This window comes from Tupaia chinensis, unplaced genomic scaffold (genome assembly GCF_000334495.1).
Source record: "Tupaia chinensis unplaced genomic scaffold, TupChi_1.0 Scaffold000281_1, whole genome shotgun sequence".
Classification (NCBI taxonomy): domain Eukaryota; kingdom Metazoa; phylum Chordata; class Mammalia; order Scandentia; family Tupaiidae; genus Tupaia; species Tupaia belangeri.
In genome coordinates this window covers 4,306,116-4,321,293 of record NW_006159764.1, presented here as the reverse complement: position 1 = coordinate 4,321,293, position 15,178 = coordinate 4,306,116, and the positions used below count along the sequence as shown (strand labels likewise).

The following is a 15,178-nucleotide window of genomic DNA, read 5'->3' as shown; positions in this document are numbered from 1 at the left end:
TTTTATGAGATATTTTGCTGTTTTCAATCTTAGATACTTTCCTGTGATTTACTAAGTAACACCATACTTAGACCAAATATAATGAAAGAGGACTATTTATTAAATTAAGTTCCCATTAGGTCCCCATACTTCACTTCTGTTGAAGTTAGAATAGCTTTTATAATTATATTTACATTAAGAAGTATTCTGTTTCTAACCTCAATAATAATGAATTCAGAAAAATACTACTTGCAAAGGATTTATCAAAATACATATATTGTACATCATCTCCCTCTAGATGTGCTTTAAAGTTTTATAATAGAATAGTTTAGTTAAATTTAATTATAGACTGGAAGCACTTTGGCTGAAAGGAAAAACAATTTTTTTTCTTTTAATTTGGAGAGATTTTGCTATAGGGCACGTGCGCTCACCAGAAAGACAGAGAGAGACAGAGAGAAAGAAAGTGAGAAATCTTCCTGAGAAGTCAGAAAGTGAGAAATCACCCCCCAGGGGAGATGGCTACTCCTCAATCCCTTCTACTCCATTCTTCTCTTGGGATCTTGGGCACGCATGCACAAGCACACTGCGTGAGTTTAAGCCACCGGGTCTGGGACTACGTGGGAGTCCAGCGACATAGCCATTACACAAACTGCTGGTCCAAGAAAAACTATTTAAAAATTGTTGGTCATGGTTTCAAAATTCTAAATCACACCAAAGACTGTGATTTAGAAATATATGCTATGGATTTACCAGTCAACAAGAAAATGGCTCTCAACTACTGATAATTACATAGTCAAATTAAATTTACCGGGAGTAAAAGGTGGATAATTCCAGTTGTTGGCGCTGCATCCTTCCCTTGAACCTTGAATAAAGCTGGAAACCTCATTCATGTCCTGTACGGATAGGAAACAAAGGATAGTAGATGTTAAATAATTACACATCATAAATGCAGAAACTTTCTAGAATATATATAAGCAGTAGTTTTGAATATGTTTTATCTAAGGCAATTATGATATTCTTTCACTCCTAGAAGATCAACTCAGAATCTAAATGCAAACAGAATGTATGAGAGAATTTTCAAAAAGTTAGGGAAGATGTATATTATAAAAAACTGTGAATGAATTTCAAAATCTTTCACACAAAGTGAAATTGTATTGTAATTCCATTTTTCCATAAACTGGAAGTACCTTTTTACATCCCAAATTACCCTTATACATCCTGAAATTACATCTCAGATGTGGTTGAGAGATTTTAAGCAACCAAAATTTCATTTATATAATTTTAGTTATACATATAAATAAGACACATAGTCGACCGCTCACCAGAAAGAAAGAGAGAGAAAGAAAGCGAGAAATCACCATCCCAGGGGCATGACCACTCTGTAACTCCTTCTCCTCCATTCTCCTCTCAGGATCTTGGGCACGCACGCACAAGCGCCCTGCGTGAGTTTAAGCCACTGGGTCCGGGATGCGAACCGCGGTCGACTGCGCTGCGTGGGAGTCCAGTGACATAACCATTACACCAACTGCTGGTCTCTAATTAAGTATTTTTGAAATTACCTAGAATATTTCTTTTTTTTTCTTTTACATTCTGTGAACTATGAAAGGGACACTAATGAATAAAATTATTTACTAACCTAGCAAAAAAGGATTAAATACTTAAAATTTAGATTAAGTAACTTAAGATCTAGAATGAAAACTGTATCTCAAGATCAGAGTGCAACATTTTGGTTATTTCTACCAGCAGCGATGTATTTGCAGTGTGATCTCATTGATTTTGTGTAAAATATTGAATATTTAAAGTATCCCCATGTATTTTCTATTGCTACTACCATAGGAATCCTGAAGATTGTGTTAACCCTTTTCTCAATTCCATGATTTCGGCAGAAAACATTTTTCTACCTTTGTATTCTTCATAACATAACTAATATATGGGTGATAAAAAAAACTTGTTAACTAAAAAATTGATTGAATAAATAAAAATGGACAATTAAATTAATGGATGGCTGAAGATGAACACTCAGGTACGTGGAGATGTACAGACCTAAACAGCCCAAGAAAATACTAGAGTATTTTTGAAATTCCCTAGAATATTCAAAATGTATCTCCTTCCAAAAGTTCATAAAGTGGTGATACTTTTGCTGTTTTTACTGTGTTTGGCTTATCAGAAGTTTCTCCTTAAATATGAAATCCTGGGATCGTGAGGTATTTTCACTTCCCAGATGTGGCTATAGTTACCCTAACCAGTGGCACTGAGGCCTTGATTATCATCCAGCATCATTTTACCTAGCATATGTCTTTTAATTTTGTGCTGCATCCATTTGAAAAATATTTTTAACGTAATATTTTTTACAGATTAATCACTAGAAGTTCATTAACCCAAATCACTGATTTAACATAACTACTCGTCTGGACTAGCCACAGTGGCATGTGCGGCTAAGATGCTGTGTTCCACAGGCAGGGACCACATGGGACACCCGGGTTCTAGGTGTATTCGAGCAGGTGCCTGTTATCCCAGTGACGAGGGGAGACTGAGGTGGAAAATCCTAGGCTTTAGGCTCTCCTAAGCTACATAGCAAGACCCTGCTTTAAAAAGAGCCAGACAGGGAACCAGCAGTTAGCCTAATGGCTATGTCGCTGGACTCCCACGTAGTCGACCGCGGTTTGCGTCTCGGACCCAGTGGCTTAAATCTCACGCCGGGCACGTATGCGTGCGTGCCCAAGATCCCGAGAGGAGAATGGAGGAGAAGGGATTGCGGCGTGACCATCCCCCTTGGGGGGCGATTTCTCGCTTTCTGTCTCTATGTCTCTCTCTGTCTGTCTGGCGAGCGCACGCACCCTATAGCGAAAACCTCTCCAAAAAAAAAAAAAAAAAAAAGAGCCAGACATAATATGCCCACACATCTCTATAGCTCCAGATACTCAGGAGGTGGAGGCAAGAGGATCATGACATGCTGTAACCTTATCTTAAGAAAAACATTTAAATAAAAAATAACTACTTACAATCCAAAGTCCATCGTATTGTACTTGCTGATGGAAAAGACTGCATTCATTTGCCCACCACTCTATGCAGCTTGGACTAGTGAAGTCTGGATATACTGTTAATCCTGGCCATACCTAGGACAGACATGGAGATAAATACACATAAATACAAGGCGAATACATAAATACCTGAACCGATTAACACATGGATCCAGTTGAGCATAATAAAAAAACTAAAATAATTAAAAGGATAATCATGTGTTTTACATACATGTTAGTCATGTACCATCTACATTCATAATCATCTCAAGCTTAATTTTAGATGCATTTAAAGGAAAGCGGTTAAAGAAAAAGATAGATCATTAAATCTTTAAGAAAGAAAAATATGAGACCAGGTGATAAGCCTCCTATGTGATTGCAACTGTATTTATTTCTGAGCATCCTTTCAGATTGGGTTGATTCATTATAAAAATGATATATTCTTTATCTGATAAAAGTCAACATATTAGGCATTTGTTTCCAAGAAAGAAAACTATTTTATATTCACTTTTTTAAACAAGTACAAATATGATACTATATTAATGGACGTGAGCCTAAGTATTTAAATAATGATTCATTTTAAATGAAATTTAAAGGTAATTTTTATCACCACTTTGCAGATGGCTTAGGTCTATAATTAAACCCATCTTGCAGAGGAAAGAAAGGATACACTGAGAAAGTTAAATAAGGCTTCAAAGTCACACTACTAATTATTAACCCAGTACAACGGGGATGTAAACCCATGCAATCTCATACCCAGGTCCAAGCTATTGAACACTATAAATACCATATCATGTTTTTTATTATTTATGCTTCTTTGAATTATTTTATATTACTTACTTATTACTCACAATAACAATAAGCAAAAAGAATTTAGCATCAAAAAATTAAGCTAAATTATATTGTTTTATATCCAAATAAATCAATATGAACTGTCTGATATGTCTGTATCTGACAAAGCAGGTCTTAAAAAAGTACATATATATGTAGATTTCTTTTTTTGAGAGAGAGATTTTTGCTATAGGGCAGGTGCAGTTGCCAGAGAGAGAGAGAGAGACAAAGAGAACAGAAAGACAAAAATCATCACCCAGAGGGCAATGGCTAAGCCTCAGTCCTTGCTTCGTTTCCTCTCAGGATTTTGGCCACACACACACACACACACGCACACACACACATGCACCGGTGTTAGATTCTAGCACCGGCTCCAGGACTGGAACTGTGATTGGCCACAAGGGAGTCCAGTGACTTAACCACTCTGCCATTTGATGGCTCCAATGGAATGTATTATTAATGAGATGTGAAATAGTAATAGATATATGGGTATGGTAACTTATGGGTCTTATGGAGCACATAATTAATTGAAGACTTTCACCAAAATTTGCATGTATGATAAATGTAATAAAATGTGATGGATAGGATATTCTTCATTGTTGTAACTAACACTATAATAGACATGTTTTCATAAAATAATATTTCTCTTTTTTTATATTTTTATTAAATTACGGAAGTGGAGTTCCCAACTCAGTGTGTCTAGACACTACAACAGTTTTTGATAGGTCTTACAAAGTTGCTTCAAAAAGGAGATCTGGCGGGAACCAGCAGTTAGCGTAATGGCTATGTCAATGGACTCCCACGTAGTCGAACGCGGTTCGCGTCCCGGACCCGGTGGCTTAAAACTCACACCGGGCGCGTGTGCGTGCGTGCCCAAGATCCCGAGAGGAGAATGGAGGAGAAGGGATTGCGGCGTGACCATCCCCCTGGGGGGTGATTTCTTGCTTTCTGTCTCTATGTCTCTCTCTGTCTGGCTGGCGAGCGCACGTGCCCTACAGTGAAAATCTCTCCAAAAAAAAAAAAAAAATCAGATCTGGCTAGTTAGGCATTAGAGGGCTGCCTCACAGCACAGTGGTAAGTGCTGTGTCTAAGAAGCTGGCTTTCATTAGGACAACCAAGATCCTTGTGGAGTCCCAGTCCAGCAGCTTACAAAAAAGCCAGGTATGTACACACATGGAGGGAAAGGGATGTGCTTGCTCGCTCTCTCTCCCTTTCTCTCTTGCCCCCACTCTCCCATGCATATGCATATGTCCTCTGACATAATAAATAAAATAAAACATGCATTTGAGATCTAGACAATTTCCTCATTCTCTTCCTGATTACTTATGTGATAAAAGTTATCTCTCTTATTTAAGGTTATTTTTTTCCATCTGTAAAGTAAAAACTTTAATCATAACCATGTCATTATTTCTTGGTAATGATTAAATGTAATCATAAAACTAGTGGATAGTATATAAGCCCTCAATTTATATTTGCCGTTAATTTATATCACATTTCTGCATACACTTCTCAAGTAACATTTAAAGTTGTAAGTGTCTGTCACTCTTTGTGTGACTTCTTATAAGAATTGTCTTAGATATTTTTAGATTAGTTCCTTCTTTTATAATTTCTTCCCATGGGGCCAGTCAGTGGCGTGGTGGTGAAGGTGGCTGGATCCCACATGGCCAACTGCACGGTTCAAGTCCTGGCCCTAGCCCCAGGTGTTGAAAATCACTCCATGGTGTGTGTGTGTGTGTGTGTGTGTGTGTGTGTGTGTGTGAGTGTGTGTATCCAAAATCCTGAAAGAAGAAATGGAAGACAAGGGATTGCAGTCTGGTCGTCCTTCCATTCTCTTTCTCTCTCTGTCTCTCTACATTGAGCAAATACACCCTATAGCAAAATTTTAACAAAAATTCTCCCCATAATTGACATATGAAATCCAGTATATTTGAGGACATATATATATATAAACACTCACACAGAGTTATAGTAATTTTGCTGTTGATGAATAGGAGATCTGAACAACACAACTTTAATGGATATAACTTACCTCTCCAACAATTGGTGTCCTGCCATCTGACTCATTGACCCAAACGTGCTGTCTGTTTCCCCTCTCATAGGTTTCATATGCTGCTCCATTGGCGCGTCTTCCTATGGAAATTGCAGGGTCCTAATAATAGAAAGAAGAAACTGTAGAAAATCTATTAACTTACAAATGTCTGAACACTAGAAGTGTGTCCATAGGTGAACAATCATTACCAAGATGATGACATATTTCTGCCCATGGTCATGCAAATCCTGAACAAATTCAGGGAGACCATTAAATTGAACTGCGTCGTAAGTGAAGTCTTTCTTGTCCTCCATGTAGTCAATATCAGTGACCTGTGTATCCTGAAAATAAGCAGAGTGCATGTCAATAAATGGTACAGAAGGAACTCTGGAGTCACCTCAACATGTAAGTCTGACAAACTCGAATTATAAGCATGATGATTAAAAAGCAATTTGATGTATATATTTATCTCATAAAATAACCAATAATTTTGTTTATAAAGCTAGTTTTTCCAACTAAGTATAAAAGCAATAAATGACTATTCACATTATTTTCAGTGATGATGAATCTATATGCATAGTTTATGTGTGTGTATATTTCATCATATAGAAAACAAAAACTTTTTTTCATAAACTTTTTAAAGAGGTTTTTGCCTTAGGGTATGTATGCTCTGGGGGGCAAGAGACAGAGACAGTGAGAGAAAGTGTGAAATCACCCCCCTCCGGAGGTTTGACACACTGCAATCCCTTCTCCTCCGTTCTCCTCCCAGGATCTTGGGCACACACACACACACACACACACACGTGCCCAGCATAATGTTCAAGCCACCAGGTCTGGGACTTGAACCATGGTCAACTATGTAGGAATCCAGTAACATAATCATTACATCATCTGCCAGTCCCAACAAAAACTTTTTAAACAAAACAAAGCAAATTTCAAAAATTTAATTTGAACTATATGGATTCTAAAAATAAGGTCTATTTTGGGACCAGCAGTTGGCATAATGGCTATGTCACTGGACTCCCATGTTGCCAACCACAATTTGAGTCCTAGACCAGGTGGCTTAAAATCACTCCAGGCACATGTGCGTGCATGCCCAAGATCCCGAGAGGAAAATGGAGGAGAAAGGACTGCAGTGTGGCCATCCTCCTTGGGGGGTGATTTCTCATTTTCTATCTCTCTGTCTCTCTCTGTCTTTCTGGCGAGCACATACACCCTAAAGAAAAAAACAAAACAAAACAAAACAAAACCCTCTCCAAAAAAAAAATTAAAAATATAAAGTCTATTTATACAACTGAATTTGATTTTGTTCACAGTTAAAGCATACATTATGTTCTAGTATAACTCCAAGTTAGTTCTTTAAGAGTATATACTCATAAATTTTAGACAGAATGGGTATTATGTATGGATACGAAGTATATTTTACAATTAAACTGCAGCTTTGTAATCATATATACATATATTGTTTACACAGTAGATATTCCTAACAATTTCCTACTATTATTCCTAACAATTTACTATCGTGACAATATTTAACTTGATGTACTTTCCCATAAACCCTTCGTTCGACTTACAAATGGTATGCCAGCTTCTCGGTTTCTTCTTACCACTTCTCTCACTACTTCTAGTGAATTATAATTCCAGCGACTCAGCTGGAATCCAAGACTCCAATATGCTGGCATTGCAGGCAGTCCAATGAGCTTGAAGTACATAGAAATTAATTAGTTTCAACAAAGAGAAATACATTTAATATTAGTAACTAATATTAATCTGCTTATTTTATCTCTTATATTAAGTTTAATTACATACTTTAAAGATTTAGTGTTACCTACATTCTAAAATATTTCCTAGCTATTCCATTATAGTACTGTTAGGGAACACTTAGCAAGTATGCGTTGTTCCTCATCCCTTGTTTATGTTGAAAAGTTAGAAAATGCACCAATCAAGAAAAGAGCATTTGAGAAGGTATATTTTGACCATCATGGAAAGTTAAAGAAGAGAATAAACAAATAGAAATATAGAAATAAGGATAACCTCACAATCTCTGTTCAGCAAAAAAGAAAAAAAGTAATTGTGTAAGAAAAAATGAGGTTAAAAAGTAAGCAATTTCTATACCTCTACTTCCTGAGAAGTAAAGCATGACTCAAACTCAACTGGTGCTGAACACAGGCTTACATAGCACGTAATATACAACTAATGTCTGACAAATCAAATGCTAAATTGTCTTAAAACATATCATACCTCTGTTTTGCTTGTGTGATAACCATTCACAAAATCTATATACAGGCCAGGCCAGAAATGTAATAACAATTTTATATTACATAGACCATAAGTTTTGTGTGCATCTATTCTGAAATTCACCCTTATGAATGGAAATTTGCTAATTGTTAGACTTGCTAGGCTTGTAAATGATTTAAAACGCTATCTACCCTCATTTCAGATTTTTGGATACTAACTAAATACACACACACACACATATACACATATATATGCATATTTTATAATATATATTTATATTATATTTTTATTTATATGTTAATCATTTTAGAACTAACTTTTAGAAATGAGACTTACATTTCAAAAGGAATATCCAGAAAATAAGATTTTTTTCAAAAAAGATAGGAACAGTTTTTGAACTTTATACCAATAAAATAACTTCATTTCCAGGATGACATCAGGACTCACACATGCAGCAGTTACATGAGAGTCATTACACAGGAGGAACTTTGAGAATCATGTTCATTTAAGTCCCAGATTCCTCACCTCCGTAAGTTCATGAAGAGATCAGGTTCACTAAGAAGTTATTTAATAAGAAAGTGAAAGTTGCTCACTTAATAGCTTAAGCTTAGTCTAAGACTTCAGGCTAGGCTTCAAACCTGGCCTTCTCTAGGCCTGAGGATGGGGCCAATTTTCCTGAAGTTTAGTTACTACGCATTTACATTAAATTTTACTGGCCTCCCTCATAATTCAGTCAACTTCAGGATTTTGATCCAAAGAATGCATGACTTGCACATTCCTTGCCTATCCTCAGTTTTGCAGATAATTCTGTTTCCTTTATTGTACAAAAGGAGGTCGTGACTAAGTAAAGATTTAATGTATGACATCTCAGAGAAATCCAGCTGAACTCAGCTGCCTAGAAGTAAGAAACTACTTCAGAATCAGAAATATAGAAATGCTTACACGTCCTAGGCACATCGTATAGGGGGAAAAGAAATTTAAATCAGTGACTTGTATCTTAAAAACTATGTGTTTTTTCTACATTTTTAAAATTTACATTCAATCACTGTACACCTTTACAGTATACAACATGGTTTTTCTGAGCATAAATACAGTGCATGTGAGTCAAGTCAAAGATATTATTAGATGCATTATCATCAACAGACAGCTTTTCATTTTTGTGTCTGGTAAATGTTTTGTCTGTTTGTTTTCCCTAATTCCCTCCCTCCTATCCCAGTTTACCCACCCCCTCATATGCGATCTCTGAAATCTACATGTGTGACATTTTTTCAAACTACTCATTTGTTCTATTTTAAAATACATTTATCCAAGAAGATATATAAATATATGCTTATACATTTATGAACTTTATATATAAAATCATCAAAATATGAGGACATGGTAAATGAGACAAATGTATGTTAGGAAAAATGTTATGAAATATAGACCTGCAACACACCTGTTGATACTGTTGAACGACCTGTTCTGGAGTATCTCCCAGAAATATGTAGAAGTCCAGAATGCCACCAGTAACTCTGTACGTTACTATTGGAGTAGGCTGGATGAAGATTTCTGCAAAGCGAACATTGGAAACACATATGTAAATGGTTATAAGGTACATAGTAGTAAAATATAGTTGCACATTCCATTTAAAAAACTTTATGTTAGCCAAATTATTTTATGCTATTTTTAAGTAAGAAAAAAAAATGAGAGAGTGAGCATAGGAATAACAGGGAAAAAGTAGAATGCCCCTGTGTATGAGGTTTTTGATAGCATATGCCCAGTATTTCTGTTTATAGATGTTGGCAAAAGCTCCCTTGAAAACTGCATAGTCTGAGGTAAATGATTACTTCTCTGACAAGAAAAAAATTTTTCTTCTAAAATTACATTTCAATTTGTCACTTTAATTGAAGATTTTCTGAAAGATCATCTTACAATATATTCATTTCAAAGAGGTAAAAAGAGGTTTTGGATAGCTATGTAATATAACACTCCTGCAGGACTATTATTAATTTTTATCAATTTTTATTGTCACTGGCTCAGCTATTAAGTCAACATTGCTCTCATGACATTAAAATCATTATTAGCAGAAATAGAAAGACTGGGAGTTCTAGTAGCAGAGATGGCCACTGTAGATGCTAGAGATAGTAAGGGTAGGGGTAATACTAGGATGGGTAATAGGAGGAGGGAGGGAGGGGGACAGGGAGAAAACCCAATATGTTTAATTGACACAAACATGAAAAGTTGTTCACTGATGATAAGGTATACGGTAATGTCTTTTCTAATATTCACTGTATTTGTGCTGGGAAAAGCCATGTTGTACACTGTAAAGGTGTATGGTGATTAAATGCAAATAACAAAGGAATAGAAGGTGAATACAGTAAAATATGAACTGATTTCAAAAATCATAATTTAAATGATAATATGCTAAAAAGTTACTTCTCCTTCTTTCCATACCCACAGAACCCTTTATCTCTCTTATTTGTATGGCATGTTAAGGTCTCCTGACAAATGAGGTTGTAGGAATAGGCATCAACTTGCATGGATCTATCTCAATGCTGCTCTGACGGGAAAAGAAAGTGCCTAAATGTCACAGCATAGCGAATTGTCCCCAAAACAGAAACAATGCTATACAAAAATCCATTGTGTCACTAATTTCAAAACCTATCTTAGGGAGCCAGCAGGTGACATGGTAGTAAAGGACCGGGATGCCCACATGATGGACTGCAGTTTGAGTCCTGGACCTGTCCTGGACCTGGCAGCTTGCTTTCTCTCTATCTCTGTTTCTTACTGGTGAGTTCATGTGTCCTGTAGGAAATTTAAAAAATAATAATAATAAATAAAACTAAGCAAATAATTTTTAAAAAAAGAAAAAGAAAAGAAAAAAAAAGCTCCAAGGCTGGTGCTTAAGGCAGCCAGATCTCATATGGCTGATGTGGAATTTGAGTCCTGGACCCAACAACTTGAGAAACACACCAGCCATATGTCCCTGCATGCCCAAAATCCCCAAAGAAAAAAGTAATGGAGGAGGAGGGATGGCAGCATGACCGTGATATGAGGGAAGCTTTCTCCTCTCCCTTTCTGTCTCCCTGCAAACATATATACCCTCTAGAAAAAAAAAAAAATTAAAAATTCAAACAAAACCTATGTTAATGAATTTACAAGATAAAATCATTAACAGTGGAATTTGACATGTAATATGTATAAATAGAATAATTAGAGCAGTGAAAACCTGTCAAGTCAAATCTATTTTAAGGTACACATATTATTACATAAATGAGTCTTACCCATTGCATTGCTATTCATCAAGAAAACACCAAATGACCTCCCAGAAACATCTTCAATGCACATGAAGAACGTGTGATGGCCATATAAATTATTATTATTCTATAAGGTAAGAATGTTTAAATACAATTTTCAAGTATATTACAAATAAAATTATTATATATGTAATATAACCCTTACAGGTTTATTTTCTATAATTACATTCCATATTTTCATACTAATTTTTTTACTATATGCACCATATGAAATATTATAGCATCAGAAACTTACTATTATATTAATATATAAATACATAAATAATGTACAGATAATACCGTTTATAGATTACTTAACTTTCCTTATGTTTTCATATAATTAAATGAGTATTAACAACTATTCATAATAAAGTAATGGCCTGTTTACATATCATGCCCCATTAATGCCCTAATACTGGAGGAAATTTCAAGATGTTGGCTATAATCACAGTACTTTTGCAGTGTGTTTGTTTTGGGTAATGAGTTGAAATGATGGACAGAAACTAGAAAGACATCAATAAGGTGAAAGGAAAATAAGGTGAAAGGAAAAGGACTTTCTCATTAATTAGACATGGATTTTGAAAGAAAGGAATATAGGGAAAATATATATGAGGTTCTTATCCTGGTGTTTATTATCGACAGTATGCTGGAACCCAAATTAGTGGAATTTATAAGCAGTTTTGTAATGAAAGAGTTGCTTTAAATAATACTCATTTTGGGGAGTGAAATATTTATCACCGGCATTTTTAAAACTCACAAACATCATGAGCCAATAAGAAGCAAATATTTGCATATGTTTATAAACTATAAAGACATGTAGACAATGACAAGTGTTTGAAATTGTTCTACTGAGATGGAGAGCCATAGATGGGTTTAAGTATAAGGGTGACTGAAGGGGATGATCAAATATTAACATGAAAGTCAAAAGAAAACAGTAATGATCTAGAACTATCTGTTCAAACATTCTAAAATCTGTTAGTCATTGAGTTACTTAGCTAATAATTCTCACACTTCAGATGAACAGGCTTCTGGTTATCAGTATCATTGATATTTATAGAGCTAAATTGATCATTTCAAATAAATGATGTTATCAAGTATGCTAAAATTATCATCAACTCCAAAATATTATTATTTTCACTTAAAACAAGAAAAATAGCTCTTACATCACCAGGAAGTTGATCCCGAGTAAAGATTGGCCATGTTTTCCAATTTAAGTCATGACGAAATCTCTTATGAATATGTTCCCCAATACCATAAATGTATTCATTGGAAAGTTTGGCTGAGATCTGTAAATACTGGTTAGAGTATACCAGGGGACCAACACTGGTGTCAAATCTGAAAAAAAAAAAGAAAGAAAGAAAGAAATTATCTAAAAACATGCACAAAATGTTCTATCAAATATGGGGTATGTTACTATCATCCAGAATATTTTATTTTAAAGATAACAATCTTTGTGGTCACTTCCTATGAATGCAAATTGCCCACAATCAGATCTTGTTTAGCCCATCAACATGATTGCTTCGTCATCATCAATATTTTTTGCAAGAATTTTTGCCCTTAATCTTCATCAAAAACTTAACTGCAGCATAATTACTGCTATGAATCCCACTTCACAGATGACACATAAACTGGGAATGTTAACTCATGCTTTCAAAGGTCACAAACTGGGACTTAGTTGAGCCAAGTTGAAAACCCAATTCTGCTTTCTTCCAGGACTGAGTATTAAGACACAATATTACAATAAATTGGCTTCCGTGTATCTAAGTACTTATTCTAAAATTAAGATCGAAAATATTTTTTTCTAAAAATAGTCAAATTCATAGAGACTAGACTGTGGGTTACCCACACTGAGAGTAGAGACAAATGGGAAAAAGTTGGATGATGGGATAGACAGGAGGAATTAATTTTGGAGATCTGTTGTATAGTTGTAGTTAATAGTTTAGCATTAGGGACCAGCAGATTGCATAATGCTTAGGTCACTGGACTCCTACATAGTCAACTGCAGTTCAAGTCCCGAACCTGTAGACTTAAGAATCCCATGCCAGGCTCATGTGCATGCATGACCAAAATCCCCAGAGGAGAATAGAGTAGAAGGGAATGCTGTATAGCCATCCCCTCCTGGGGGGGAGGGGCGACTTCTCTCTTTTCTGTCTTGCTTTCTCTCTCTTTCTCTCTCTGGAAACCACACATGCCCTACAGCAAAAATCTCTTTTAAAAAATTAGCGTATATTTCAAAATTGCTAAGAGAATTGATTCTAAACCTTACTATAATTTCACTTTTTTAGATTCCATGAAAGAGATCTTTCAATATTTGTCCTGCTGTGCCTGGCATATTTCACGTAGCATTTAATACTTTACGATTTAATATAAAGTCAGTTCCAAAAGTATTAAAACATATTGAATAAAATAACTGCAGAGATGCAATCTGTACAATTGCTAATTAAACATTTCTTGAGTTGCAACAGCATTTGTCTTAAAAACATCTGTAGTATAGAAAATCACTAATTCCTCTCCAATGCATTTATAACGCAGAGTAAAACTGAGTAGATATGTAAACCTATGTAAGTGTAACGACAGAAAAGTACTTACAAAACTCGATTATTGCTTCGTCTAATAACTTTGATGCCAAATGGCCTTTCCGTAACCTGCACATTATACAATGTATCAGTAGATGCGGGTCCCGTAAATTCTTGCACAAACTGATGAGGAACTTCATAGCGTCTGTTACTTGGATTGGTAATCTGCAAATATTTAAACAAATCACCATTACTTGAGTCAAAACTGTTATTTAATTTTCTAATTCCGAATTAGTTATTAAATGCAAGCTCTAAATAGCAAGTGACATATTCAGTCATTTCATAGAAATTAATTTTAGTCACAACCTTAATTTTGACATTGTTGCATGGCCGTGCACAAATAAACTGTATAAATTTCTAATGGTTCTTATAAAAGTACATAGGTAAAATCTACTGAAGATTTTTATCAACTTGATATGAAAATGACAGTATTTCCAAATATTGATTATGGAATACTAGACTTTTATAAAGTTGATTATTCTCAGTGCTTTTCAATGTTCATCTCCTTACACAATCCCATAAGGATTTTGAATTTTGTTTAAAAAAGTTTGTTAGTTCCTGGAGACTGTGGTTAACAAGATAATATACAAAGGATATGGTACTATTTTCACTTTTGAATCCAAAAAACATACCACTAAATTACTTCCTAGAAAATGGCAGGAATTGATTTTTTTAAAAAATCATGAATACAAGTGATGACTAGTAAAATGTACTGTGTATATTACACTTATACAACACTATTAAGACCTTTCTCAAGTCAAATTTATAACTAATTCTTTATCATAGCCTGTTCTTGCTTTCTCTCTCTTTCTCTCTCTGGAAACCACACATGCCCTACAGCAAAAATCTCTTTTAAAAAATTAGCGTATATTTCAAAATTGCTAAGAGAATTGATTCTAAACCTTACTATAATTTCACTTTTTTAGATTCCATGAAAGAGATCTTTCAATATTTGTCCTGCTGTGCCTGGCATATTTCACTTAGCATTTAATACTTTACGATTTAATATAAAGTCAGTTCCAAAAGTATTAAAACATATTGAATAAAATAACTGCAGAGATGCAATCTGTACAATTGCTAATTAAACATTTCTTGAGTTGCAACAGCATTTGTCTTAAAAACATCTGTAGTATAGAAAATCACTAATTCCTCTCCAATGCATTTATAACGCAGAGTAAAACTGAGTAGATATGTAAACCTATGTAAGTGTAACGACAGAAAAGTACT

At 34.9% G+C, this 15,178-nt stretch overlaps 1 protein-coding gene across 1 annotated transcript in view; it reads right to left on the bottom strand.

The window, feature by feature from the left end:
* Positions 1–15,178, bottom strand: part of SI (sucrase-isomaltase) — a 99,548-nt gene that overhangs the window by 67,703 nt on the left and 16,667 nt on the right. Inside the window, exons 7-14 of the mRNA XM_027772543.1 lie at positions 12,539–12,710; positions 11,364–11,463; positions 9,536–9,648; positions 7,434–7,559; positions 6,069–6,200; positions 5,860–5,979; positions 2,982–3,095; positions 788–872 (exon numbers count right to left, since the gene is read on the bottom strand). Of these exons, the coding sequence (XP_027628344.1) occupies positions 788–872; positions 2,982–3,095; positions 5,860–5,979; positions 6,069–6,200; positions 7,434–7,559; positions 9,536–9,648; positions 11,364–11,463; positions 12,539–12,710 (962 nt within the window). The remainder of the gene's footprint in view (positions 1–787; positions 873–2,981; positions 3,096–5,859; positions 5,980–6,068; positions 6,201–7,433; positions 7,560–9,535; positions 9,649–11,363; positions 11,464–12,538; positions 12,711–15,178) is intronic.